We start from the raw sequence: 27,941 nt of genomic DNA, 5'->3' as shown, positions 1-27,941 counted from the left end.
CAGACGGAAGAGTCGTCATAGTAGACGGAGCGCTCGACTGGATGGACAGGTTAGCCTCAACGTTTTCCTCAGAGGAAATGGCTTAACCACATCTAGAGTGACTGCCTCTGCTTAAACACTCACAAACACATATAAACATGGGGCAAAACCGAGGTCCACAGCTGCTTTACAAGCTCATGTTAAGAGCCCTACAATTTTTCTCCTCCATAAACAATGACAGCCTTGCTTACAACTCAGTTTATTTAGCGACAGAGAAAATCGCTAAAATCCAACATCCATCACAACCAAAATTCAAGTACTTTCAGGCTAGTTTGCACTGACCTGAGACACCCCAACATGCCATGGAAGGCTGATTAGCAAACGGAAACGATTCCAAGTATGTGGTTGAACTAAGTGACCCTTCAGAGCATGTAATGACAGGAATTTGTGGTCATCTGCGCCGTGGTTGGCTGTTTGCGTTTGCTTTTAGCTTCACTAAGAACTGAGGTACGTCTGATTGTTAAATCTGGGTAAAACTCTGATTGAGATTCTCCTGTTAAACTCATTTAGCATCACATCTCTTTAGTCTGGACAACTTCTGCACTTCTAATAATGAATGAAAAGCAAAAAAAAAGATCTGGCAGGGACAGTAGGAGATGTCCTAAATTCATCAAGGGTTAAAGACTCGAGAGCCTTTGCAGTGCTTATACAAAACTTTATTTCTCTCTGAAGCATTAAAACATGAAATAAAAACAATATCTGAGCTCAAGCCTTCAGTTTTTATTGTGAAATACTGCGTTTGCCTTTATGTTCATCGTAAAAAATGAAAACCGGTTGTGTCTTGAAAACAAATGAGCAAACGTTGCTCACTGTCTACAAGGGATTTATGTGCATATGTTACATCCAGTCTTAAGTTTCTGTCCAGTCTTGAAGAAATTGATTTGCATTATGGGAATTGTGATTGTTATTTTTGGTTTTTCTTTCTCTTTTTTCCCCATGCAACCTTTCAGTTCAGCTAGATAAAGTATGTACGTGAGCGAACCACATCTAAACTCAATCTACATGTGTCCTTACAGGGAATATAACGTATTATGTTTCTCAGTTAAATTGTCCAAAATATGAAGTTTAAAAATCCCAGTTGGCCATTTTTAAAGCAGTTATTGTCAAGATCATCACATTGCTGACAACCAAAGGAAACCTAAAAATGGTTGTTCTTGCATTTTCTACATGATTGGTGTGTGAACTTAGTGTCGCACTGAGACATAAAGAGAAACAGTGGCCCTGCAGTAAAACCCATCATGACAGAGGTTGAGCTGATCAGCTACTGGGGATATATGAGAGGAGCTGGAAATGTGGACATTTTTAAACGTAGACTAAAAACTCATCTCTTTGGTCTGGCTTTTATGTAGCATCACATTTTATAGTTTTAGTTTTATTCCGTTTAAAACATTTTAAAGGTATCTGTTTTATTTATTTATCTATCTCTTATAATGTTTTTATTATTTTTATTGTTGTGGACTGATTTTTTTTTTAGCCTTAATCCTTGAACCTTTATCTTTTTATACATTTTATATATTTTATATTGTATGTCAGGGTGCATTGGTCTCCCAGTTTTTATTTTTTGGTCTCCCAGTTTTTATTTGTTTATTATGCTTATTTTTCAATCAAAATGTCAAAGCACCTTGTATTTCATGTACCTGGACGAAAGGTGCTATATAAATAAAATTTGATTGATTGATTGATTGATTGATTGATTGATATATATCCACTGCTAGGTGCAGTAAGAAAAAAAGAAAGGAAGAAAATGAAGACCAAGGAAATGACACCTGGACTTCAAGCCTCTGATGGATGGAAAGTAGAGCACACCTCCAACTGCATTCCCAGGTGGCACAGAGAGACAGACAAACAGGTGAGCCAGACAAACAGGTGGCTATAGGCGGACAAGATCTATTTAAGTTCATAGGTAGAATAAGACGACAGACAAAGAAGGATGCCTAAAATAAAAGGAGAAACCTATAAATGGCAGTAAATTCTTCTGGGACACAAGCAAAAGTTTAAACGCGCCAGATTAGAGAGAAAATGTAACAAAAATATATAAGAGGGAAGGAAAATGGGAGGAGACATGGTGGTGGGAAACACTGAAAGAAAAAACAAAACAGGTTTATGTTAAGAAGAAGAAGAGGAAGCAGGATGAGGAGTGGGAGCGGAAAATAGTGATATGGAAACGAAGCAGGGAGCAGAATAAGCACGGAGAGGCCAAACAGTTTGGGAAGCAGACAAATCCAAAAACCTAATGGGGTTTGAAAAAAAAAAGAGAAAAAGAAATTACAGAAAAGGACAGCGTAAGACATCAGCATGCCAGCACTTAATGAGCTGTCAAGCAAAATTCTTCCTGAATCTCTTTCTTTTCACAGCATGAAACAATTTCAACTGCTACAGATCTGCGATGTATCAATACAGGAAAAACCGCAAGTCTGAAACTGTCAAATTCCGGTTTGTTTTTCTTTTACTTTTTTTCTTCTCTCCGTCTTCCCTCCAGGTCAGTGCCTGGTCTCTCCCCTGAAACAAAGCTTCAGAGGATGAAGCGAACAAGGATGAAGTCTGAGAAGCAGCCATAAAAATTACCTGAACACCAGGTGTTTTCTTCAATCTCAAAATGCCCCACTGTTCTCTTTAAAAGAGACGTTTCTGTGGCCAAGTCCCTGCCTTCAAAGGTGCCTCCTGGCTCAAGGATCGCCCCTTTTCCATTATACAGTTTTTGACTCGACTAAACTTGACTCCATTTTCCATTACAGTTCAGAACCACGACAATGTGGGCGGGACATTCATGGCAAGGTGGCCTGAAAAGCGTTGCCCCATCAAGCCCCCTCTGGATGCAGTTGTCGGCCATGCAGCACAGAAATGTGTGGGCCAAATAGTGTGCTCTACACTACTCTCTGGCCAATCAGTGGCCTGCAGCCAGGTGACGTTGCATTTAGTAGGTGCGAAAAAAAGAGGTACTAACCGGTATGATCACCTAGTGGAAAACCCTTAAACGTATTGTGACATGAAAAACACATTTTTCTGGATTTTTTGTGTTTTGTTGGGTGTCTTGACATCAATTACACCCAAAAAACAACAAACTTTTAACATTCAGTGTATTGTGTGCTTTCTGGGATTTTCCGCATAACTATGCAAAAACGACGCATCTGGTTTGGTGGCGGGTCGTTACGTATAGACCCGCTAAATCACCGCCCCCTCCACCCAGCTCCCTGCCTCCTCTCCTCTCCAGCGCACCATAAAGGCTGATTTATGGTTCCGCGTTACACCGACGCAGAGCCTACGGCGTAGGGTTACGCGGCGACGCGCACCGTACGGCGTAGGCTCTGCGTCGATTTAACGCGGAACCATAAATCAGGCTTAACACGGAGCTGTTTAGAGCCTCTTTTGTTCTAATCACCGGAGGAGAACTGCTAAAAAGACCCGCGGCCACTGACTGGACTTAAGATAAGGGGACACTGCTGCTTGCATGCCTTTATTTTTTGCTGCTGCTTTTCCGTGCATGCTTCGCCTGTCGCTCCCGGCTTAACTCTCCGACGCCGCTGTGAGCGTATGGTTGGCTTGGAGGAGGTTTGGAGGAGGAGCGGCGCAATGATTGACAGGAAAGGGGGTAAAGGAAGCGTTTTTCATGGCGCAAAAAAACACTGTAATAAAAAGCCAGGAATGGAGTACTAGAGTGAAGTTTTTCTTGTTACACTCTTTTAGACACATTTGAGGGATGTTGGCCAAGACTTTTAATAGTGTTAAAAGCATGTTAAAAATGATGTCACAATACCTTTAAAAAAGTGGAGCCGAGCCGAGCCGATTAGGTACTAGTGGAAATGACCTATTATTGATTGCCATTAATATTAAAAAAGCATGCAATTTCAGCTCTTTGCTTTTGTGGGAGTTGCCACATCCAATCATTATATTCCACGGATTGATTTTTTGGTTTTTATGTCCAACACCCTTCCTGACAAAAAAACCTACCAATTTACCTGGGCTGACACTATGAGTAGTCAGGGCAAGCTGGCATGTGACAGAGCTGGGAGTTGATCCAGCAACCTCCTAGTTGGATTTCAACCAACCAAGGACATGAAAAAAACCATCAGCAACATTCAAAGTTGACTGAAAGGTACTTTGAAAGAGTATCTAAGATGACTTTGAAAACCATAAAAATGCAAAACTACATTTTACTTACTTTTACACACCCCGTTGTGCTTACGTTGCAATTTCTAGAAACAAACAGTTGTTTACACCCACAGTGATCCACAGTAGTGTAAAAAACTACAAAATAAAACCTTCATGAGGCTGTGGCCTCTCGAGGCCCCTCTGAAAGAAGAGTTATCATGGTCAAAGTTCAAGGCAGTTCAGATCAGCCCCCCCCCCCCCCCCCGCTGCCCTGATCTAGGAAGAGGGAACAGTAGCTGACAGGTAAGAAAATATTGTGTTTTATAGTCTTTTTCCATTAAGACATTAACCAGAAGTTCACAGCTGTCAGAGCTCCAGGTCAGATGCCCGTGTGTGTGTGTGTGTGTGTGTGTGTGTGTGTGTGTGTGTGTGTGTGTGTGTGTGTGTGTGTGTGTGTGTGTGTGTGTGTGTGTGTGTGTGTGTGTGTGTGTGTGTGTGTGTGTGTGTGTGTGTGTGTGTGTGTGTGTGTGTGTCAGTGTACTAGTCAAAGGTCAAAGGTCCCTGCTTACTTTTATAAGACTGCCTCTAGCCAAACCTGCTGCTCTCCTATCAGATCTGGGAGTGTGTTGCAGCAGGAATGCAGACTGGAAAAAAATGACCCAATCACAGAGGAAGATAAAGCAGAAGAAAAAGATTTACCTTAAAACTCCTTTCAAGTTTTGTCCTTGTATTTTCATCTAAACTGTAGTCAACTAAAAAAATTTTACTCAAGAATTCTTGCATTTCTGTAAGTAATTTTTTTGAAATTCAGGTCTAGTTTTAGAGTTTGTACATTTTAAGCAGCTGAATAAATTATTAATGAATAAAGAACAGATACAGCATATGGGAGTAAATATGAAATGAAAATTAGACCGAGGTTATAGCTGATGAAAAGTTGTGAAAATGGATGGCAAAGAGGAACTGTTCTTGATTGTAAAATGACCGTCTAAATTCAAATACAGCAAATGTGGTTTCATTCAGTCAAGCGAGGAGGCTGAGGTAATATCCCCACCTTTTCGCACTCCGAGTACCTAATAGCACCATAATGTGGGATAGTTTGATACAACTCGACAAAAGTCCATAAACGTCTGAAACTGATGTCGGGAGCCATTCTGTGCAGATATTATTGTTGCTCTTGCTCGTTGTCATGGTTACCCTGACAATGGAAAAGAAGCTCATCTGTAGGAAAAGCATAAAGCCTCCTCATCCTTTCCAAAGGAATGTGCTACTTAATGTGCTACTTAAACCTGACTAGGTGTTGTTGCCAGACATTTACAAAAGAGTGTCAGAAAAAAAAGCATCAGATGCAAACTGGTTAAAAGATGTGTGTTTTATTCCCCCACCCACCCTCAAACCTTCACTGAATCCAACTGTTGCCTTCAGAAATTCAAGTTTAACCTCTACCGAATGATCTTGTGTCTTAAAGGTGCATGACGCATTAAAGGTAATACAACTTTGATGTGTTTTATTAGCAGGCTGACAGGATGTGCTGTTTACTGATATAATTACGGAGTTATGAAGAATATAATTATCTATTGATACAAATCAAGTCCACCAGGACAGCTTCCTGCACATTCTAAGTTTAACCCCAAACCATCAGCTAATACTGCTTTTTCTGTTTTGGAGGTTGTACTATTGGAAACAAGAAAACAGCACTGCAACTTATTATTGTACAATCTTGCACATAACTGTTTTTGTTTTGGTATTCTAACTTGTGTGAAAGAATAAATGTATTTAAATTATATCTTTCTGCATATCACATGTAACCTTATTTTAGCAGATTGAAAAGACTACAAATATCTCCTCGGGTTGTCTTATTATTGTACTTAAAGTAAATGTCTTACTAAAGTGAAATTGTTTCGGACAAAGGTGATATTTCTTTGATGTGTTATAATGACATGTGGATTTAATGTCTTATGACTAGTTACAGTATGTATATGATTTTGGAAAAAAAAATGGAAACTGTTGAATGTAATTTGATGGAAAATATATACATCCATTTTAAACCACTTTAAGCACATGCCAGTCAGCAAAGACGGATAATCCTGACTTTATAGCTCACTCCTACATATGCATACACATAATAGTGTAAAATAAATTCTAATGCGTATAAACCAGAGATGGAAACTGATAATGGCTCAGGCCATGCTCAAATGTTCCTCAGGATTGTTTTATTGGCTCTTGTTCTTTTCTTTCTTTCTTTCTTTCTTTCTTTCTTTCTTTCTTTCTTTCTTTCTTGAGTGAGTAAATATAATTCCCTGCTTTAGGGCTGCCTGTCTGCCAGGTTAAGCCAGCAACCGATGTATGTCCTTGGCAGATTTATGTCAACCAGGGCGGACCTAATGAAGTGGGCCATTGCAACAAAGTAAGACCCAGAATTTCTAACTCTAACACTGAGTGAACTTGTCAAACAATAAATATTCACCTTTTTTTTTACTTCCTAGGGCATCAGTTAGTAGGTGGCCACACACTAACCAGTCAATCACTGATGGAGAAAAGCAATTGAGACAGCCAACAAGCCGGCCTGAGGTCTGATCGTATACCACCTTGGAGTGGACTCATGCCAGTGTGCAGTGTGCTGTGGGAGCCAATAAATCCAATAAATGAGTTGTGAGCATCAGCCCCGGCACTACCAGAGAAACACCAGGGGATATGTAGCTTTAGCCAGTAAATAAACACTCTCCCAAGTCCAAGGCCAGAATAATGACCATCATTAAACTAACCTCCCTCCATGTCCCACACAGAGAAACTGTAACCTAATCTGAGTTACAGATATTCCACTGAGATTGGTGCAACTTTTAAATGAAAATACAACAAAAAGAAAGCATATGCATGGACTGTAGTTTGCAATGGAGAAAAAGTTGTAATACAATCCAACAACTCCACAGTGACAAACATAAAACAGCCAAAACACTTACTCATTAAAATCCAAAAAGGATTAGATGAAAAAGGCTGCCAAGTCATTTAACTCTATCTCAGATAAGCCTTTATCATTTTCAGGCAAAAACATTCAAATCAAAACAGTAATATGTTCAAAGCAATAGGATTGTGTGCTTTGGCCTGACTACAGCAGTTCATGGGAGGTGCTGTCAGGATCATTCAAGCTACATTGACCAGGCAACACTTAGAAATCCAGTTAAAACAATCAAAAAGATGTCCAACATTTTGCTAAATCACTCTGGTATTCAGTTCTCGTAATAGTCTAAAAACCAGAGTGGAACTTTAGCTTCAAAAGTAGTGTTTCAAAGGTGTTGTACAGTTGCATGATCATCTGTTTACTTCAATGCTCAAATGTGGGATTCTTAACATCATTGAGTCTTTTTTAACTCAGTGGGGAAAACGTTTGATAAAACAATGAGCTATTTTGCAGTTTCTCCTTGTATCTTATGTCTCTCCTTTGGTCACTCACTCCATCTTAAACAAGGTTAAATCTTTCAACTTGAGTTGAACACCAGTCTGCGGTTCGACTTGTGGCTCAGTGAAGTCTAGATGTCTGAGATAGCATAATGGTTCGTTCCCCCTGCAGTCGTAATTTGTCCCATATAACTCCAAGCTATCCAAAACTAATGCTGCCAGAAAGATGGGTCCCAGTGGTCCTGAGGCCAATTCCTAATGTAAGCACATAAAGGTCTAGTATTGGTCTCGTTGTTAAAGAAATACTTAAATCAGGTAATTTAATGGGTATTATCCAATTAGATGTATTGAAATTAAAGACATCTACTGGTATGTCTCTAAATAAACTTTATTGAGCACCCGGGGTGGTACTATGTCCAAGAATAGGATTGCTTGCTTTAGATGGGTGGATGACAAAGTAATATCCCGACAGATTACTGACATAGCAAGTATCATTCCATTGCTACTGACCAAGCAAGATAAAATGCACCCTGTAAAATGCTCAACAACCATGGAAACACCTTTCTTATTACACCTGACCGTATTAACATTTCCATTCAGCTTCACTCTCCAGGACTAACATGGTGGCTCATTTAAAAACCTGGAAACATTAAAGGTAGGATTAGGGATTCTGGATGAAATCAAATCTTCAAATGTACATAGTTCCTCCAGTGACCCAGAGAAAGCACGCCCCCATCACAAATCCCCATGAGGTCAGGCCGGTGGCAGTCTGAGCCCACTCTTTGTGTCTAGTTTATAGGCAGCTCGCGGTTGGTGAAGAGATATTCAGTCAGTACGTTTACATGCAGCAAACAAATCATATTTCTGATCGTATCAGATAAAGACATCCAGAAGACCGAATCACTTGTCTGAGTTTACATGCTGTTCAGAGAATCGGATAAATGGCCAGAGCATGGCTGACTCCGTGACGCTATGTGTCGCTGTAACCATGGTAACCATTTCAACAAAGAGCCACTTTCGGTTGACCTGTTTTGTTTGGCGCCAATGTACGCCTTCCGTATATTTTTCCACTTTATTTTGATCTGCTCCGGTGTCCTGATGAAGCTTCTGCAATCTCTTTCACGATCTTCATGTTGGTGTTTAAACAACTATTGAACACGCCCCGTCTCCTTTCACTTCCGGGTGAATGCCCCAGAGGAAATTCTCGAGGATGCGCAGACTGCAATATCCGATGTCTCCGTAAACATGGTATTAAAATTCTGACTCTGAACGAATTATCTAGATGTTGCTATCGGATTATTAAATGTCTGATATAGGTCCGAAATAGGTCCGAAGTAGATCGGATTAAGGTGTTTACATGCAGTTCAAAGGTCCGAACGATGTCTTATACGATCAGAAATCTGATTGAACTGCTGCATGTAAACGTGACTGACAAAAAGTATTCTGGGTTATAAATCGTGTAGAATCACCTGCCCTACTTTTAAATAAACAATTACATTTGCTAAAACTGTCTTAATTTAGGATTGACAATAGTTCATTCAAAATTAATTCAGGAAAGTTAAGTGAAGTTAATGTCCTATCTAGAACATTTAGAGTCAACATATATCTAGATGTTCAAATACTGCAATGAGAGTTTCTCTTTTAGACTGACGTAAATTAAAGGTCTAAAGAGGACATGTTGTTGCTTTGGTCTTTTGGGAGGGGTTAAAATGTCATTACATTACAGTTGTATCCTCTGACACAAACAGTAAACACTGGAAGAGTTGCCTCACATATTTCTGGGTTATAATTACGTCATGTTTGGGAAGAACACAAGCATTGTTCTGTCAGTGTTTCTCGGAATGACATTTTTCAAAGACTTGTTTTGGGAATAAACTAACATGGTGCAACACCCAAGCAAAACTAGTTGCACAAGCCTTAGAACCATCATTCATATGTTTTGGGTGGTGAAATTACTGTTTTTGTCACTTAAGTCTTGTAGCTTTGAAGAGAGCTCCAATTTCCAACTACTACAGATGTTTTATTGCACTTTTCACTGCTGTTTCAAATCATGGCGGGATCTAAGTGTTTCGGTACTTTGATTGTCAACTGAGTTGTTAATCTCTAATTTAAAAGATGATCTGATCCATTTTGTTTATGCGTAAACTGCCAAAACACCATATTCAAAAACATTTTACGGTTTATAGTACACACATTGATTCATGAATTTGTATGTTGATGTGGTTTTATTATAAGTGTTCTATGGTTTGGAGTGATCATCCTTTACATCCCGACTGCAAACACATACTGTATCTATAGACTAAGGTTTATACTGGTATAGTGAAAGGCATCCAAAGCTAGACGAATCTTTTGATCAACAGCTGTCAAAACTTGTGACCAGATAAAACTGCTATCGTGTTGTCATTTTATAAATGGTGCTCTTAATAAAGTACAAAGCAGTTTCATGAAAACACTGTTATAATGCTTTAACAAGCAAAATATCTCAACCATTTGATGTGTCACAGAAGTTAGTTTTACCGAAGTGTGCGTACAACAGTTTACTCTTGGAAATACAACCAAACAAGGGAAAATGCTGTAATTCAGTCATAGCAGCTGTATACAGAACAAGTACGATTAAAGGGCTAAAACGTTTGTGAAAATCTTCCACTTGAAACTTGTTTAATTGTATGGAGATAACATTTTAGACAAATACCTTCGATATTAACAAAATGAGAATGAAAGAGTCTTCAGGTAGTCAACTCAATTTCTATGATGCCGTCATAACCCTTTTAGCATGTTTTCCTATGGTTTCATAGAAAACAATCCAATGACTATGTGAGCTTTAAGGTGCAACACTAAAAAGCCCAAATCAAATATAATTACTGTTTAGTTACTCTATCTTTCTCACTTTGAACCAATTTAACCTTCATATGAGACATTATATCATCAGGTTCTCTTTGTTTCATGCTCTTTCCAACCTCATTTGCTCCTTCAGCTGCTTTGTCACCTACAGCAGTGAAACAAATGCCCCTTTTCATACCCCCTTCTCGGGATATGAATACCTCATTTCCTGTGGCTTGGCACTGGTGGAACCATAAGCGGGGACAGATGGGAGACTGATTGGAATAACTGATGCAGACACTGAAAAACTGGCTCCAAGAAAACATCCTTTGTTTTTCAAGAAGAAGCGAAATATGCAAGGAAAACTTTTTGCTGCACTGACATATATTTGTGCTGTTTGATTAACAAAGTTAAAGAGTTGGGAGTGAAGGTGGTTGCGGCTGGTGAGAGGGGACGTGATCTCTATATCCATCCAATACTCCACATGAACAGACAAATAAACTAACTTTGGGATCATGTGTTCACATGTGCTTCCACACACACATCAGTTCCCTCTTGTCTGCCTCAACTTAAAGCACAAGATCAGGGCCTCCCTGCAAAAGTCGTGAACTTTTAATACACTATGCAGTAACTGTGTGTCATGCTATAGTGTGTTATCCTTTCGTAGAATGCATGCTGTTTTTTCCCATGAAAACAGCATCTTACGGTGAAAAACAGGCAGGTTTCTGTGGCAAGCAAAATGTTTAGTTTGAACATGTGCTCTTTTTGAGAAAACAATGCAACAGTGTTCAACAACATAATTTCACCTAAGACAAGCTTGTGTTGCCCAGAAAGTATAGCAACTGAAAGAGGACTGCCAGGAGAGCTGAGAGGGGAAATCCATTTATATTCGAATCCCTCCTTCTTTCAGCTACAAACATCCTGATTTGTTTAAGCCAGAAAGAACTGCATTATTTTTTTGCATAAAGCCCTGTGTATCTTAATAAAATCACTACAGCTTACTGCACGGCAACATTGCTGCTTACATGGGATTTGTAAAAGACAGTGACACACACAGATTCTCACCCTCTCAACGACTCCTGGCCACGACGTCGAACCCGCTGCACTTCCCTCTGGTCCGCGCTGCCAGTAAAGCGGCTCGCTTGGTGAGGTCCATCTCCAGTTTCACCAAAAGCCACATGAACGGGCCAAAGACATACCGCTGCCCATCCAAGCAGCAACTGAGCCAGCTTCCCTGATCCCATTGGTCGGCCTGGCTATCCCTCCAACCGAATCGCTCCCTGGTTACGGCTCACTCTCCGACTCTGTGTTTACTGTGAGGACCCAGACTGAGATGCAGGTTCTAGATCTGGACTGAGACCAGGTCGTGGTGTGTACTCCAGGGTAGAGGCTAGACAGAGGAAGAGAGGATGTCAAAGCTGAGAAACATGTCAATGAATCTTATTCTTGGACACAACTTTTCTATTTCCTTTTCAAAGTGTTGAACGGAAAGAAACAGCAGAAAGAGCAGTTTGTGGAAGTAGACTAGTAGTTACTGTGTTAAGTGTAGGCTATACCAGCTGTTCAGCTCTGAAGATAAGCACTGACACTTGAATGCAATCCCGAAAACTTTCTTTCATGTTAAAACATCATTTCCATTTCATTAGAGTGACCGTTTGATTACTTTCAGGAAGTGTTGTCTGTCGTCCTCTATTCCTACTATGAGGAACAACCAAAAGTGAAAGCAACTGTGGACTTCCATCCCAGTTGTCTCTTGTTACAACTGCTCATCACTTATTATTTACCTGTTCAAACAAATTCCCTAAATATAAACTAAAAACACCATTGAATCTATCAAAATTACTTTAGTTGGCATAGCTTTCTAACAAACGTCTAAATGACATTTGGGTGGTTAAATACTTCTCTGACAGATTGAAGTCTTGAGGCTTGGAAGTCAATCCAATTGGTGTCTTCAAACAGTTTCTTCTGTGTCTATTGCTACTTCAGCCTGGAAATCAGAGTCTAATTTTTGGTATCAAAGTTTTAGAGAATCAGAGTATCCCTTAACAAACTAACTTTTCTCTTTTAAATAAGTGCTTTATTGTTGAAACCACACCTCTGAGAACTAAAAGACCTGGAGAAAAAAAAAGAAATTCCAGACCACATTACACCCTCAAATCTTATAGACAGAGTCAACCTGTGATGTTACTTTAATTTAAAGGTTTAAATCTCTAAAAGAGTGGGAATGACTAACCTAAATTACTGACTTGGGACTAGAGGGAGCCGGTGATGTAAACAAGTGGGGGGGTTTAAAGAGTTCATTTACAGTTAAATGGTCAAGTACAGTTAAATGATCAATCACTCAATGCACAGAGGGAAAGAGGTGTGGGGTTTTACTCATTTCTTATCTATTGGAAAACACTACCTTAAATAACTCTCTATTGTTCACTGTGGGCACAACTGAGAAGAGTTTCTAGATTTAATTACGGTGTATTTGTCTGCCCTAACTATTAGTCTTATAGTACTGCCCTAACCGCATCCCTGCACATTTAAATGACAGACATCAAACTCGAAGTGCATTGAACGGCAGTGAAATTTTAGTTTTCTTTTCTGTCAAACATTATAGACTGAGAGGGCCCCCGGTGATATACAACCTAAAGCTCTGCAAGCATCAATCCAAGCGGAGAGAAATCCGGGTTGGGAGAGGAAAAGAAGAAAAAAAAAGGGAAAAAAATGAAGTAGGCCTACTCAAACTCGACTTAATGGAAAGACGATCAGTGAACTCAGAGAAGACGCTCCAACAACTCAGAGACATTTTAGCACGATATTACTGACAGTTCATTGTTTTTTTCACATTGTTCCAGTTGTTCAATCCTGGCTAATGATGATTCAATAAATGTGTATCGAAAGCGGAAAAACTTTGTGGCTACTTCTTCTGTCTTAGTTATTGAGAATGGTACTTAAAAAAAAAAAAAAAAAAAGCCCTACCCGAGAAAAAAGTGTTTTCTGCTGCTTGCAGTAACAGTAAGAGAAGTGAAGGTGAGGCGGGATCAGACCATGGATCAGACTCGCAGCCGAACAAAAGAAAGGCAGGATCAATGACCCAATAATCGCTTTGCCGAACACTTCTGCTGTCAAAAGCAAGCGAGTAAAAGCCTCCGTCCTGCAGTAGAAAACTAATAGCCGCAGTATTTCTGCAAAGGACGAATCCCGTTATTCTCCTGGCAGTAATTAGAAATGTAAATCATATCAAAGCGCAGCTTTGCATTCCCAGGCTGAGGGCTGCGGGAGCCGCTCCTGGGATTTACAAGCACCTCAAGCACAGAAAACATCCACAAATCTGGTGCAATCTGCACACCAAAAGAAACCAGCCATCAGAGCCATCTGCTGCAAACTTGGCGAGGAGGCAAGTAGGTTTTTCCTCGATATTACACCACAGAAAGGAGCTGTGCATGCCTCTGAAACTTTATGAATGGAGAGAGAAAAAAAAGCATATCGCTGACACAGAAGATAGTCCCTGACGGAAAAATGGAAAATACAAAATAAAAAGTTTGGAGCGCTTTTTAAAATAAATAAATAAATAAATAAAATTGCTCACAACTAAATGCACGCGTTAAATGGTAAACTTGTTTTAATCCTCATTACAAACTTCCAGCAGCCGGTAAAAAGTGCAGCTTTTTACACTTCAAAAGTGTCAAACTTTCTTGTACCTACTCTGCATGTTAATCTTGTGATGTGGTCACCTTCTATAATATAAAGCAAGTCAGAGCAGTCATGCAGAAGAGGATAATGTCCGTGAAACAACGGGCTTCTGAAACAATGGTCACAATCAGAGCTATTCATAACCAAATTGTAGTTATAAAGAGATCAGCAGGGTTACATGCAATAATACCTTGCAGCAGTCGGAGCGCCTCTGCGTCGAGCAGCACAGCAATGTGAGACAGGATATGCGCCCCAGAAGTGGAATATTGAACTATAGTCTTGTGAGAAAATGAGAAAAGTTGGGGAATTGCCCTGTTTGGAAGAGGGGAGGGGACACGGAGCGAGGCAGAGATGGAGGGGGTAGTAACGGACTGCAGGACAAACCCACATTCCTCAAGACTCCTGGAGTTGTTATAACAGGGGCCTGAGCAGCTAGACCCACTGAGTCTGACATGGCTTCATTATCATCAATCTGTAAAAAAAAAAAATCAGGTCTTCAAGCTAATCAAGTGATGAGATAACACTGTTAAAGTAAAATACTTTCATGATTTGCTTTTACCCCAATGTGTTACAAAAGAGAACAATTATGAAACTTCCATAATTGACAATTTCTTAATTTGTCAAGATAAATATAAAAAAAACAAGGTTTGTAACAATGGACTATTGAATGGATCATTAAAAGAAATTAGTTTTAAGTTCCATTTTCCTAGTCTCCTGAAGCTCAGTGTCAAAAGTGCGCTGTCTGTTCAAATAGTCCTGTTATTTACAGCCTCCACCACTGTTGGTTGTGATTGACACATCCTGGTGCTTTGTTGTCACAAGTGCTGATAGGATGCTGACAGAGAGAGAGAGAGAGTGGCCATCTGGATGGTCAAGAGGCGAGGACAGCTGGACACATCTCATACGTTAGGTTCTCCTCTAAAAGCTCAGTAGCTGTAGTATTTGAGAAATGTAAGGTATATTACTCAAACTTTAGCCTCAATTTACATCTGAAAACAATGTCTAATGCTACAGTGTTGGTCTATAAGAAAAACAGAATTACAGAATGTAAAATTGTGGCGCTGTTGTGAGGTTTGATCATCCGTGTGCCTAGAAACATGTATTGGTTTCTTTTCTGGATATGGTAGTAACTGATACAGCAAATATTTCGGTTAAAATCAAACAATTCATGAAAGACAAACCTCTGTGAAAACCCCTGCACCAGAGTAACGCTTGTAATTGTTCCCAAGTCAGTATCTTCACCAAAATGATGATGTTTTTTCATTACACTTTAACAAAATGGCCATCCTCAAAAACATGAATGGGATTTTACTTTTCCCCTCAAACATTGCTTTTTTTTCTTTTTTTTTAGTTTTTGCATTAATACTTCAATCACTATGAACACATGCTCCATCACGCGAGAATTCAGATGTTAAATCTGAATCGTAGCTTTTCTTTGAAAGCTACGATTCAGCGTTTCTCTTCAGGATCACCAACTCCCTCTTTTGCCAACAACATGGTCAGACACATGTCTCTTTGCGGTTGTTGTCAAGTCTCGTAGCATTTTTCTTTCTTTTTGGCTATTTTATAAGTCTTTGTAGTGTAACAGACTGTCTTGTATTCATTATTTGGGGTTTTGGGTCTGAATATGTGTCCCCTCAGAACTGTCAGTACTGATCCCTGTCTTTCAGGTCTGACTCCCAATACTACTTGGTTATTTTGAGTGCTTTTGCTCTGTCATTTTTGATACTTCATATCTATTCATAGTTATACTGCATTGCAATATTTTGTGTTTCCATTGTGTTTGTATTGTGTGTGCGTACTTTTACCTGTAATCTGTAACGTGTTGTAAGGATGATGCTTGATTTAACTTAAAAGAGTTTGCAGGTAAGAAAAGAGTCCAGTTAAATAAAATCTGATTACCGCCATTTTGAAACAATAAGCAAAACAATAATTTGATTACAGTAATTATGGCATAAACACAAACAAACCCTGAAGAGAGAGGAATGAAGAGCGTGAGGAGCAACCTAACTGTATAGCAACATATTTAAAGGGTCACCCTCCACTACAAACTTTATCCAAATGAAAAGATTTATGGTAAAGGTAGAGAAGCTGCCTACCTCCTGAACCCAAATTGGAAGCTGGTTTCACAAAAGAGGAATTTACAAGCTGAAAAACGTATTCTATTTTTGGAGGTGCTGTAAATATTAAATGAGATCTCATTCATGGTCGCGCATAAACATCTTCATGCGACATCCTCCAGAGTGATGGTTTTTGCATTCCATGTCGCATTCCGAGAAGCTAGCAGCATGTAGTTCCTGAAGATTACAAGTTAATTTAAGGCCGGATGGTTAAAAGTTGGCCAGTACAGCAAGGAAGGAGGAGACAACCGCAAATTTAATTAGAACATGCCAAAAAAAGTTAAAGAATAACAACGCATGGGTGAAAAGCATAGATAGCTGGACTGGATGGTCTTTATCTTTTACCACTTTCATTCACAGCTTCTCTCCATGAAGAATGTTTTTTTCCACTTTGACTTCTGTCTTTTCTACAATGGAGCAAAGCTAAAGGACCTAAACAACATCCCAGCAACTCAAGAAGAGCTGTGCAGCAGTTCTGTTACATGAATTCATTGTTGCCTCAGTCCAGTGTTCTCTAGAGAAATTATGCGGGAATCTTGGTCGTTAGGTGTTTATGTAGCGTATAAGGAGAAGGATTTTAAATTCCACTCTGAATTTTGCAGGAAGTCAACAACCTGATGATTATTCCCTTTACAATTCTCATGGCAGCAATCTGCATCATCTAGAGGCTTTTCGAACATTATTTGGGTCAGCCTGATAAGAAAGAATTACATTTATAAGACCTTTATGTAACAAGTCCATGGAAAGGTTGCTCTGCATCACTCAGAGCCAGGATGTTCCTAACTTTGGCTATATTTCAGTCAGACAACTCTCGCAGTAAGTTCGAGACACTTTATTGTAACCCATATTTGGCTCCATTCAAGCAAAGTTTGTCAGTATTTACACATAAATAAAGGGGTGTAGGATTAACCCCCCCTTTGAATCAGAGCCCACAGGTGGAAGCCGGGTGGAGGTGGGATTGAGAGGAAGCTTGGTTGAGACATCTGAAGGCATCTAAGAATGCATACTTCTTGCTCCTTAAATAGGTCAAAGAACAAACTGAGTAATTAGAAAGAACTATTCAGAGGGGTGAATAAGCAGGTGCGCACACTGCAGAGATTCCCTACCTGAAAAAACTCCCCAGGTCGTATCATTACGTAGGAGAAGGCAGAAGGTATTCCACCTTTTTAATTTGGCTTTTAGCTGATTCCTTTTAGTCTTTATTGTATACCCCTGTTTTAACTAGCTGTTCTTGTTGTTTTAACCCAGGTTTTATGGTTTTATGGTTTTAAGTTGTTCTTATGCTTGTTTTAGCATGTCTTGCTTTCTAAAGGATTTTTCTTAGGATTTTATGTTATACTTTTAAACTCTTTTAGTGGGTATTTTAACTTCATAGCCTATCTTATCCTGCTTTCTATTAGCTTTTAATACGTTTTATGTTTAACATTTTATGTAAAGCACTTTGTGTTGCAATTTATATTTGCATGAAAAGCACTATACAAATAAAGATTGATTTGATTTGATATTCACGAGACCCTCAGGTCCAGCAGCAACGTCCTCAGTCTTATCTGAGTTGAGAATCAGAACATCGAAGTCATTTAGGACTTTACGGGTTCATGCGGATAAGTACAGTTGAGCGTTATTGAAGTGGAGGATCACTGGTAACCTTCACCGGTGCTTTTTCTGTGTTCTGATGTGTTCTGCAATTTTGTGTAACCAAACAAATAGTGTGAAACAGCTTTTATTTGTTTATAATTTTTTTTTATTTCGTACATTACAAACACCCAAAAGCAACACAACAACTGCATCTCAGTATGCATAAACGTTGTTAACACAATTACACGGAGAGGATAGCTCAAATGTGTTCACACACTCATTTCAAAGACTCATAAATAATACGACCCCCAGGAGTTTTTTCAGGCAGGCGATCTGCAGCGCGTGTGCCTGCTTATTCACCCTCCGAATGGTTTATTCCAATTACACCGTTTGTTCTTTGACCTATTTAAGGAGCAAGAAGTATATGTTCCTAGATGCCTTCAGATGTCTCATCTACAAAGCTGGCGATCAATCCCACCTCCACCATAGTCCTACACCCCTGTATTTAAATGTAAGCCTGATAAACTATATGCTTGAATGGAGCCTAAACGTCATAGCCAAATATGTGTTACAATGAAAGTGTTTCAAACTTGCTGCGCGAGTTGTCTAACTGAAATATAATTTGAGGTGGACTGACGGATCAGCCAATCTTCTCTTTCTTACTCCTCAGACATTTTTAGCAAGATGAGATTTATTTTTTGTAACATCTCCAGATTGTTTTCAAGTCAAAGATTAACAAAGGTGGAAAATCATGTGCATGCTGCTTTTTCTCTCAGCAAGACTTGGCATGAGCTGAATTTATTATTTCTACAGCACTGAAAAAAACAACAACCTGGAAACTTCTATTAAAGTAGATGTTTGTATAATTACACTCCCCTTGGACTCAGACAGCAATGCAAACTTCTGCTCTCACTTGTATTTATTTTATAACTCATTCTAAAGGGGAGCGTCGAGCAAACTTTACCCTCAGCTTGTGACCTGCAGCACAGTCATGCAGGACGATTTGCAGTGGGCTGTAGGAGCAAAGAGTTAGATCCTGTTAGTTTCAAGTTCCTTTATGTGTGTGCGTGCATGTGTGTGTCTCCTTTCTTTCTCTTTCGTCTGCCTCCCAGCATTCCCCCCCCTCCCCCCTCTAAACAGAACCATATTTTGCCAAGCAATCTGGCTACAGTGAAAGAAGGCCACTGTCTGGATTGTATTGTACATTCAAAGCCCAGGGAAATACATTTACCAGCCCTCCCTTCCCCAGTTTTTGCCCCTTCTCTCACTTGTTTCCAATCTTTGTCTTTCCTGTAAATACATGCAAAACCCGTCACAGACACACCATATGTGGAGATGGATGCATGGTGTTTGAGTAGCAGGCAAACCAAATGACTGGAGTGACTCCTTTTTCTTTTTTCCATCTTTTTTTCTCTGCCAAATTTCAAAGTACCGAAGAAACCGTGGTTTGGCTTATGACAAACTCAATGGCATGCGGCGCTGCAATTTAAAGACAAGAAACTGTCATGTCATCATTTCATGAAAGAAAAATTGCCGTGGAGGGACCTTTATTCAGTGTTATTATGGATACATGGTCTCATGTTGACAAAAAAAGCAATTTTCTTACGTGGACTGAAGTGGATTATCATTTTATGTGCCTGTTGCAGGAGGAGCAGGAATGTTGGGGCTCCATCATCGCTTCAGTGCCGAGCTTGGAGTCTCTCTGGTGGTTCAGATAGTATGAGGAATGGCAAGCCAGTACAGACAGAAGCTTCATAGGAATAGAAATCTATCCTCTTTTAGAGACAGCACATGCACGTAAAATGTTTTATGCATCATAATCCCTATCATTCATTCAGTGATGAATGACTAAGTGGTGATAAAACTGTATCTCCCCCATTTTGCACAGATGTATGCAAATCAAACTAAGTTATTGTTGCACTTGTGTAATAGTTGAATTGCTGAGATGATGCCTGAGTTCTGCCTCTGCTAATAGAATGTAACCAGGGTAGACCACCACTGCTTCACTGGAGTTTCAGATGGCCTGTAACGAAGCCAGGAGAGTCGTCACTGCACTAAATCACTTCCATGACAGCCGCTCAGCAGGGAGAGCGTCACTGCCAGAATTAGTCATGCTGTACCGCTGCCCATAGGGGTGAACCGGTGCATGCAAGGGTCATCACAAGATGGGTATGTTGGGGGAGTTTACGTCTAAGGATCCAAATTTCTGTCCTTAAAGTAAGTCTTTTTTGTTTTTATATAATAATATAGCCAACATTCAGTACCTTGCTCAAGGACTGTCTCAAATGTAAACAGGTGATGAAACCTGTAGCCATTCTATCTGAGATAAAGTCATCGCTTTTTTTTTTTAAAACCCCAAATCCGAAAAAATTGGCATCATTTTTTAATATGCACCAATTTTTACATGTCATACCTGCAACACATTCCCAAAAAGTTGGTACAGGGGGCAAGTTCATGTGGTTACCAAGGTGAAAAAATAAAAGATAATATGGTTATTTCAACACACCCAGGACAAATCCCCAGTCCATTGCAGAGAAAGTTATAAACAATGCTCCACAATGTTCTACAAAGAAAGGTTGAAAGGGGATTTTCATGTTTCTTCCTCTAAAGTGCATAATATTATTAAATGATCAAGGAATTTGGAGGAATTTTAGTGCGTCTGTGTGTGAGCCCAAGCTGAACACCCATGATCTGTCATTTCTCAGATGGTCCTGCATCAAGAACTGTTATTCATCAAAGTATTACTTTGAAAACCTCTTTCAAGCATTACAATACAGAGCTACATTTCACAAACGTCACTGAGAACTGTATGGCGCTAAAAAGAGGTCTTTTGTTGAGCTTGAGGCTGTGTCAACACCTCTTTGTGCTCATAGGCAATTGCCCGTACTAAATGTCATAAACACTAGTGCAGAAAAGTATTCTGACAACAAGTGCTTCTTTTTACACATTTTGTCCAAGGATGTCCAGGTTTTTTTGTTTTATTTTTAACGAGACAAGAAAAATGCAAAATCACATTCTGAACACATTACAAAGTCGTGACTGACCAGAAGACTAGCCTAACTTGGAGTACACAGCGCAGTGTTACTCCCATCTCATTACACTTTACGATTATCATGCAGACTGTGCTATAAGCCAAATCATCTTTTCCCGTCATTGACCAAACCAAACTTTAAGTAACAGCAAGATTTGGGGGTGCGAGGGTGGGGTGGCGTGGGGGGGGCATATTTACATGGTACATTAAAGACAAACTCAAGTGCCCGAGCAAAAGATTGGTGGAAAGGTTGATCTTTTAGGAAAACTTTGGTTTCCCTGGTTTCCCTCCTTTTCCACTGCTACCTCTTTACCCCCAAATCATGCATTTCTTTCTGGTTGACAGTGCATGATAAGGTGTACTTGCCTCAACTGACACATGTGCTCATGTATTTCCCGGAGCTTTTGCTGGGAATGAATTTCATTGCAAATCTGTGACTGAGAAACAGGTTTTTTGTAGTTTCTAGATACACAAAACAGTAACGTGTTGTTCTATTAACCAGGCTGTAAAGCTGGAGACCCACCAAGGAAACTATATGTTGATGAAACCGGAAGGGAGAAACACTTGTATCAAGGGCTTGTATGTATTTCCATGAGTGGTGGTATATTTCAATCTATGCATACATCACAGTAACATCTAGGGAAACAGGAAATAAGTTGGGTTAATCTCCTTAGTAGAGACAGAAATAGGAATGGGGAAGATTGTTCTGAGAGTTCATTTTCAATTCTTTATCAAATGAGGTAATAGCGAGACTCACTGAAGATTCCTCAAAATCTTTCTCCCTCCCTGTTGTATTAAGTTTTAGTGACGGTAAACCTTAAGGTCATGGGTTCATGACATGTGAATACGAAACTCTGCACGTGTGGTTGTGGTAAGGTGGAGCTGAGGGTTTAGAATATGGTTTGTGAGTGTCATCATAGTCTTGGGGTTTGCGGTTGAAGCTCGTGGGGTCAGGGTGGAGTGTGACTGACTTCCCATCTAATCCCATCTGGGAATCCTGTGGTCAGCTGGTGGATTTCCCTATATGAATGATGATATGATCGCGGCACCAGATGCAAACAAACACGTGCAGATGGATAGACTTCATCTTTCCATTTCTTGCTCTGTTCTCTCTTCATTGTTCTTTCCATGACTTTGATTCCAGGTCAGGTATTTTTTGCCTCATCCTACCTGGAGGATGGCTGTCATCCAAGCTGGCCCTGTGCAGCTGTGCTGCCCAGTGATGCAGTGGGAGAAAAATGCAGAACTTCAAAGTTGAACACAGGCAGGGACAACGGATGTCAGTGTTCAAGGAGGTATGAGAATATGTGAGCTCATAAAACAGCACAACAGCACATCAGTGCCTTTGTGAAGTCAGGCTACAGAGGACCATTTGGAAGAGGGAAGATCTGCCTCACATGTCCTCAGTCTGCTTTGTGAGGATCAGGGGAGGAAGAGGCGGGTAAACACGTGATGTAGCTCCCCAGTGACAGAGAACATTTTAGCTCCACACAGCTTGCTCGACAACGTGTAAACGTCTGTGAAAAACCTAGTGAAGAGGGGAATAGAGCGAGATAGACAAGTGACTAAAGTTTGGAAGGCTTTGGCTTTCAGTGGACCATGAAGTTGAGCTGTCTGGACGCAAATGTGAGATTCCATAAACTTTGGAAGTGAAAAAGACAAAGGTTGCAATCCTAAAAAAGAAAAACATGACAAGGGAAAGAAGGCACATATAAATGTAGCAAGATTGCAAGAGAGCGGAAAGAATTCTCAGAGTGCTTGCTAACAGTTTAAGGGACTAATGGCTTACAGATGTGTGCAGCGTCTTTTGTATTTTTAAAGGAGCATGAAACATTCCCTCTCAGAGGAATCCAAAAAACGAGTGGAATTCACTGGCTGAAAATTCATAGCAGCAGTTATAAGTACTGTTCATCTCATGTTCACTTATGCTTCAGATTTGCTTTGTTACATGCACAAGCACGCCTGTTTCTTTTTTCCAAAAACTTGTCTTTAATTTCTTTGGGCTTGTTAATGTTCAGTAACAATGTTTTCTTTTTTGGGACTGCTGCAATGGATGCAAGTTGCTGGGCGGGGGTTGAGTGCTTTCTGTTTCCTGTTCAAACCTTGGGGGAGCTGGGACTTGGACGAGGTGAGCTCATTTCTTGTTCCAACTGTAAGGTTGACTGCAAAGGGGTGAGGGGTGTGGAGCACTGTAGTTTTTGTCTTTTTTCAGACATGCACATTATGGCTGCTTGGTATCAGACAAAGGGTTCCATTATTAGAGTTTCTTACACTGTTAGTGTCATTTTGAACATGTATTGTGATGAAATAGATCATTTTGTTTTTCAGATGTGTGGATTTATAGGATTAAGGACAGAGTCTGACATTGGAAATATGCTAATCATTTGTCTCACTAGTGGAACCAGTTGCTTTCAGAGCAGAGGAACCCCTCTTGGCTTTCAAGAAACTTTTCGAGACACAACTCTTCACATATCCTTTTTAATTGTTGTATTTTGCAAAAGAAAGGTATAGGCCTTATTTTGAAAGGAAATGGTGTCGGGACTGTGGAAGCATCTGTCAAGCAGAGCTGGAGTATAAACATTGATATGAACATACTTCCTCACCTCCTTTTGAAATGTTTACAATAACTGACATATCCATTCAAGCCAAGAAGAAATGTGTCCCATACGAAAGTACATGAAGACTGATTCAGAATGTAGTTGAATACATAAGGAAAAGAAAAGAAAAGACCAAAAACCATTCAATAGCCGGTGAGGAAAAACTCAATAACCAAGGTTTATTTGTGGAAAATTCTGCATCCAGAAAACTTGATGACCTCATTGCTGTAATGCAGAGATTGTTCTCCCAAGCAATAACACACCCTTTGTGTGATTAAGTATTGTAATTTGCCTTGGTTGATTCATAAACCTTATCCCATTTGCCTCATTTACTTCTCCAATTATTGATTTTCTACATTTTTTTGGCACAAATAACTGTTAACAGAACATGGTTTAAACCCTTCCAGTCTGCCCCAATCACTGCTCTGTTTAAAAACCTGAAGTTAACATTAACAAGAGAAAGATTTCCATTTGAGAAAACTTCTGGTGTGTGGGTGAATGCCGTGTGGCTGTCCTGGTGTTGCCTTTTGTCGCGGGTTGTTGCTGCATTGGGTGCGGGCGATGGGTGTTGGTCATCAGTGTTGGGCAAGTTACATCCAAAATATAATACATTATATATTACTAGTTACTGTCATTTGAAAGTAATTAGTTACATTACAATATTACTATATCTGAATTGTAATGCGTTACACTACTTGTGTATTACTTTTGAGTTACTTTCAACAAAATAGCAAAAAAAGATAAATCTTGTCCCACTGGCAGATTTTTCTACTTATTTCAAGTGAAAATTTACTTGAAACAGGTGAAAATTGTCAAATAAGTTATTTTTCTGGTGATGACTCTAAATGTTGAAATAGCAGTAAAACCACATTCATTGATGAAATGACATAAGGGATGGAAAGGAGGGATGGCAGTTTTACAGGGGGGATGATTTGGACCGTTTTTATTTCAGGGGGGATGATTTGGACCGTTTTTATTTCAGGGGGGATGATTTGGACCGTTTTTATTTCCGGGATGATTTGGACCGTTTTTATTTCAGGGGGGATGATTTGGACCGTTTTTATTTCAGGGGGGGATGATTTGGACTGTTTTTATTTCAGGGGGGGATGATTTGGACTGTTTTTATTTCAGGGGGGATGATTTGGACCGTTTTTATTTCAGGGGAGATGATTTGGACCGTTTCTATTTTAGGGGGGATGATTTGGACCGTTTTTATTTTAGGGGGGATGATTTGGACCGTTTTTATTTTAGGGGGATGATTTGGACCGTTTTTATTTCAGGGGGGGATGATTTGGACCGTTTTTATTTTAGGGGGGATGATTTGGACCGTTTTTATTTCAGGGGAGATGATTTGGACCGTTTTAATTTCAGGGGGGGTGCCATCACATCACCCCTCATCCCCCCTCAACTCGAATACTGCTCACACGGAACTCAGAACTTCTTCATAAATAACTCCCAGAGAGAAAAAAAACACCAGCAAGCTAACAAACAAACCAATAAAGCTCTCAGAGTTAACAAAACGAACCAGCAATCAACTCGCAGCTGTTTTAACCTCTCCTCCTGATGGGCTGCAGGTGTGGTTTAAGGCTGATTTATGGTTCCGCGTTACACCAACGCAGGCCATACGCCGTGGGTTACGCGAACTACTGCGTACGCTACGGCGAAAGCTCTGCGTCGATTTAACGCGGAACCATAAATCCGCTCTCACAGCGCGACTGGCTGTGAGCCCGGCTCGTGCAGCTCCTCGCCGACTCCGCGCTCATATATATTTAATAAATGTATAAAGCCCAAATATAAATGAAGCCTCACTTGGCCGGGCCATAACGCTGAGACCATGGTAGATTTAAGTTACACGCGGACACGCCGCACTGTTGACTTTTCCCTGCCGGCTCTGCTCACTGAACAGTCCCCACACACAGTGTCCAGCGGCGCTACGTTCCGCCGCGCCGCGTTCCCAACGCTTTTTTCTGTTGTCGGGATGTCTCGCGGACGCGGTGTTGGTGAATTCTTTAAAAAACAACAGCTAAACGGGTTAAAATGCGTTGTAACGCGCGTTACTTAGATTGTAACGAGTAAAATATTACCGAAAATTTATTAGTAATGCGTTATATTACTGCGTTACAGCAAATAGTAATACATTACTGTAATTGCGTTACTTTTGTAACGCGTTACCCCCAACACTGTTGGTCATGTTGCGTCTATTCTTCCGTCCTTTCCCTTCTATCTCTCCGCTATCTTCTTCTCCTTTCATGTGCGGCCGGGTTGCACAGGTTGACGATCTGTTTGGTGAGCAGCTCTTGGTGGCGCCAGTGCGGTGGACTTGGCGGCGGTGGTTTGGGGAGGTCTGGGATGGGGCTGCCTGGTTGCTGCCCTTGGCCCTTGGGCTCTGGCCCGGGGCTGCTATGGTGAGGGTGTTGGCCCAGGGGCTGCTGGGGGCTCTTGGATGGTCTCCCTGTCATGGTGTGGGGCTGGCCAATGGTTGCATGCTGTGAGAGATCCGGGGCAGCCAGGGAGGATGCTGGCGGATGTTACATGTATGTGTCTCCCTCGCCATGTATATATGTATATTTACAAGTATATATGTGTATGTGTATATGTAGACGTATATGATTGCATGCTTGCATGTTTACATTTGGATGTATGTTTCTACATACCGGTATATGCATGTAACACAGACATTCAAAAATAGTTACCTTACAAACCTGCATGTATCACACACACACACACACACACACACACACACACACACACACACACACACACACACACTCTCTCTCTCTCTCTCTGTTTTCTGTTCATCCTTTTTCTTTTTGTCTTTGTCTTCAACTCAACTCAACTCAATCTTTATTTATAGAGCACAGTTTGGAACAACCGAGGTTGACCAAAGTGCTGTACAGTTAAAAACAACTGAATAAAATGCATATATTACAAAGATAAAATTAATAGAATAAGATGAGTACAAAATACAAGAATACATTGAAATAATATCTTATGCATGTCAGTCCTTTTTACTGCAACACAATTCACCAAACACATCACACAAACACTACAGCAATCATCACACTACAAACTGCACCCATCACTTTCTTGTCTTTCCATCAGTCATGTCCTTTCATGTTTCACATCAGTTATTTTAGTTTTCTCTGTCACAGTCAGGAATTCAAATGTTAATAAAATATGTTAGATTAGATCGTCAAAGAGGACTGGTAAGGACGTGCACGCTGTTACACAATATTCACGCACCTTGAGAAAACTAACATCTGCTGCAAGATTAAAATGCGTATATATGTCATAGATAATGTTTTTTTTACCAAATCACGGGACCAACCATTACTGTAATATATATGAAGATAGATTGAGAAAAAGAAGAACAGTATATATATTTGCATCAAAACAGTAACTATCATCCACACTTAGGGTTATCGACTTAAGTTATTTTTTTTCTTCTTTTTTCACTAGCAAGGACCACGCCATCAACAGGATACGTTTAAATGATTTATTGATACGAAGATGATAACGATGACGATGGTGATGATAATGGCGATGACAATGGCGATGATGATGATCTATGGATCAGTCGATGCGTTGTGGGGAAGCTGGTAGGGAATCCGCCGCAGCGCCCGGGCAACGACGAACCCCCTAGGAATCTATGAGGTAGAGAAAGAGAGGGAAGAAGGAGAAGAGAAAAGGGGTGGGCGGGAGGGGTGCATAGAACGAGAGCGAAGAGGAAGTGAAGGTTAGGCTGGTATTTGAAGGTTTGCCGGAAGAGGCGTGGTGCCGGAGGAGGCGTGGTTGAGGCGTGGTTGAGGCGTGGTCCTGCTCCCGAAATTCGCTTGTTAAGCTCCAATTCACTAGCAAGGACCACGCCATCAACAGGATACGTTTAAATGATTTATTGATACGAAGATGATAACGATGACGATGGTGATGATAATGGCGATGACAATGGCGATGATGATGATCTATGGATCAGTCGATGCGTTGTGGGGAAGCTGGTAGGGAATCCGCCGCAGCGCCCGGGCAACGACGAACCCCCAAAACCGTGGATTATTTAAGGAGATGAGACTGAGCGGATCTGAGGTCGCTAAGATCTGAGCGAATGTAGCGATGAGATAGTTGGGAGGACCATCGGCCCATGAGCTGTATGAGGTGCTCTGGGATACGTGGCGGGAGGCTGAAGTGGCGGCTCCGATCCTAAGGAGTGACCGGAGTAGTGCGTTGGGGAGATGCCAGATAAGGAGAGTATATGACGGAAGCGATGGTGAAACCAGAAACTGGTGACGACTGTCCTGACTCGGATGCAAGGATCTGTCGAAGATGTGCTCTGTGTTTTCCAGGAAGACAAGTAGTTGGCCAGGGTCTCGAAGTATTCAGGTGAGATTGGTCTTCGGGGATGAGAAACGAGAAAGAGAGTCGGTGATGGTGGTGGAGTGACCGGGGACATGTGCTGCATGGAGGATAAATTGATGTATGGCTGAGTGCCAGACTAGACGGCGCATGAACAGCATGATGGATGTGGAGTTGGAGCGTCCTTTATTAATTATGTCGATACTTATCGATATGAAGATGATGGCGATGATGGTGGCGAAGAAGATG

The 27,941-nt window shown here is 40.5% G+C and overlaps 1 protein-coding gene across 1 annotated transcript in view; it reads right to left on the bottom strand.

Moving 5' to 3' along the window:
* fbn2b (fibrillin 2b) overlaps positions 1-14,294 on the bottom strand; it is a 78,817-nt gene extending 64,523 nt beyond the window's left edge. Inside the window, exons 1-2 of the mRNA XM_061738318.1 lie at positions 14,213-14,294; positions 11,407-11,731 (exon numbers count right to left, since the gene is read on the bottom strand). Coding sequence (XP_061594302.1) covers positions 11,407-11,585 — 179 coding nt within the window. The 5' untranslated portion in view covers positions 11,586-11,731; positions 14,213-14,294. The remainder of the gene's footprint in view (positions 1-11,406; positions 11,732-14,212) is intronic.
* Positions 14,295-27,941: the final 13,647 nt, after the last annotated feature.

The sequence above is a fragment of the Cololabis saira genome, chromosome 13 (assembly GCF_033807715.1).
Source record: "Cololabis saira isolate AMF1-May2022 chromosome 13, fColSai1.1, whole genome shotgun sequence".
Classification (NCBI taxonomy): Eukaryota; Metazoa; Chordata; class Actinopteri; order Beloniformes; family Belonidae; genus Cololabis; species Cololabis saira.
The sequence above is the reverse complement of the archived record's forward strand: the minus strand, read 5'-3'. Positions and strand labels throughout refer to the sequence as shown.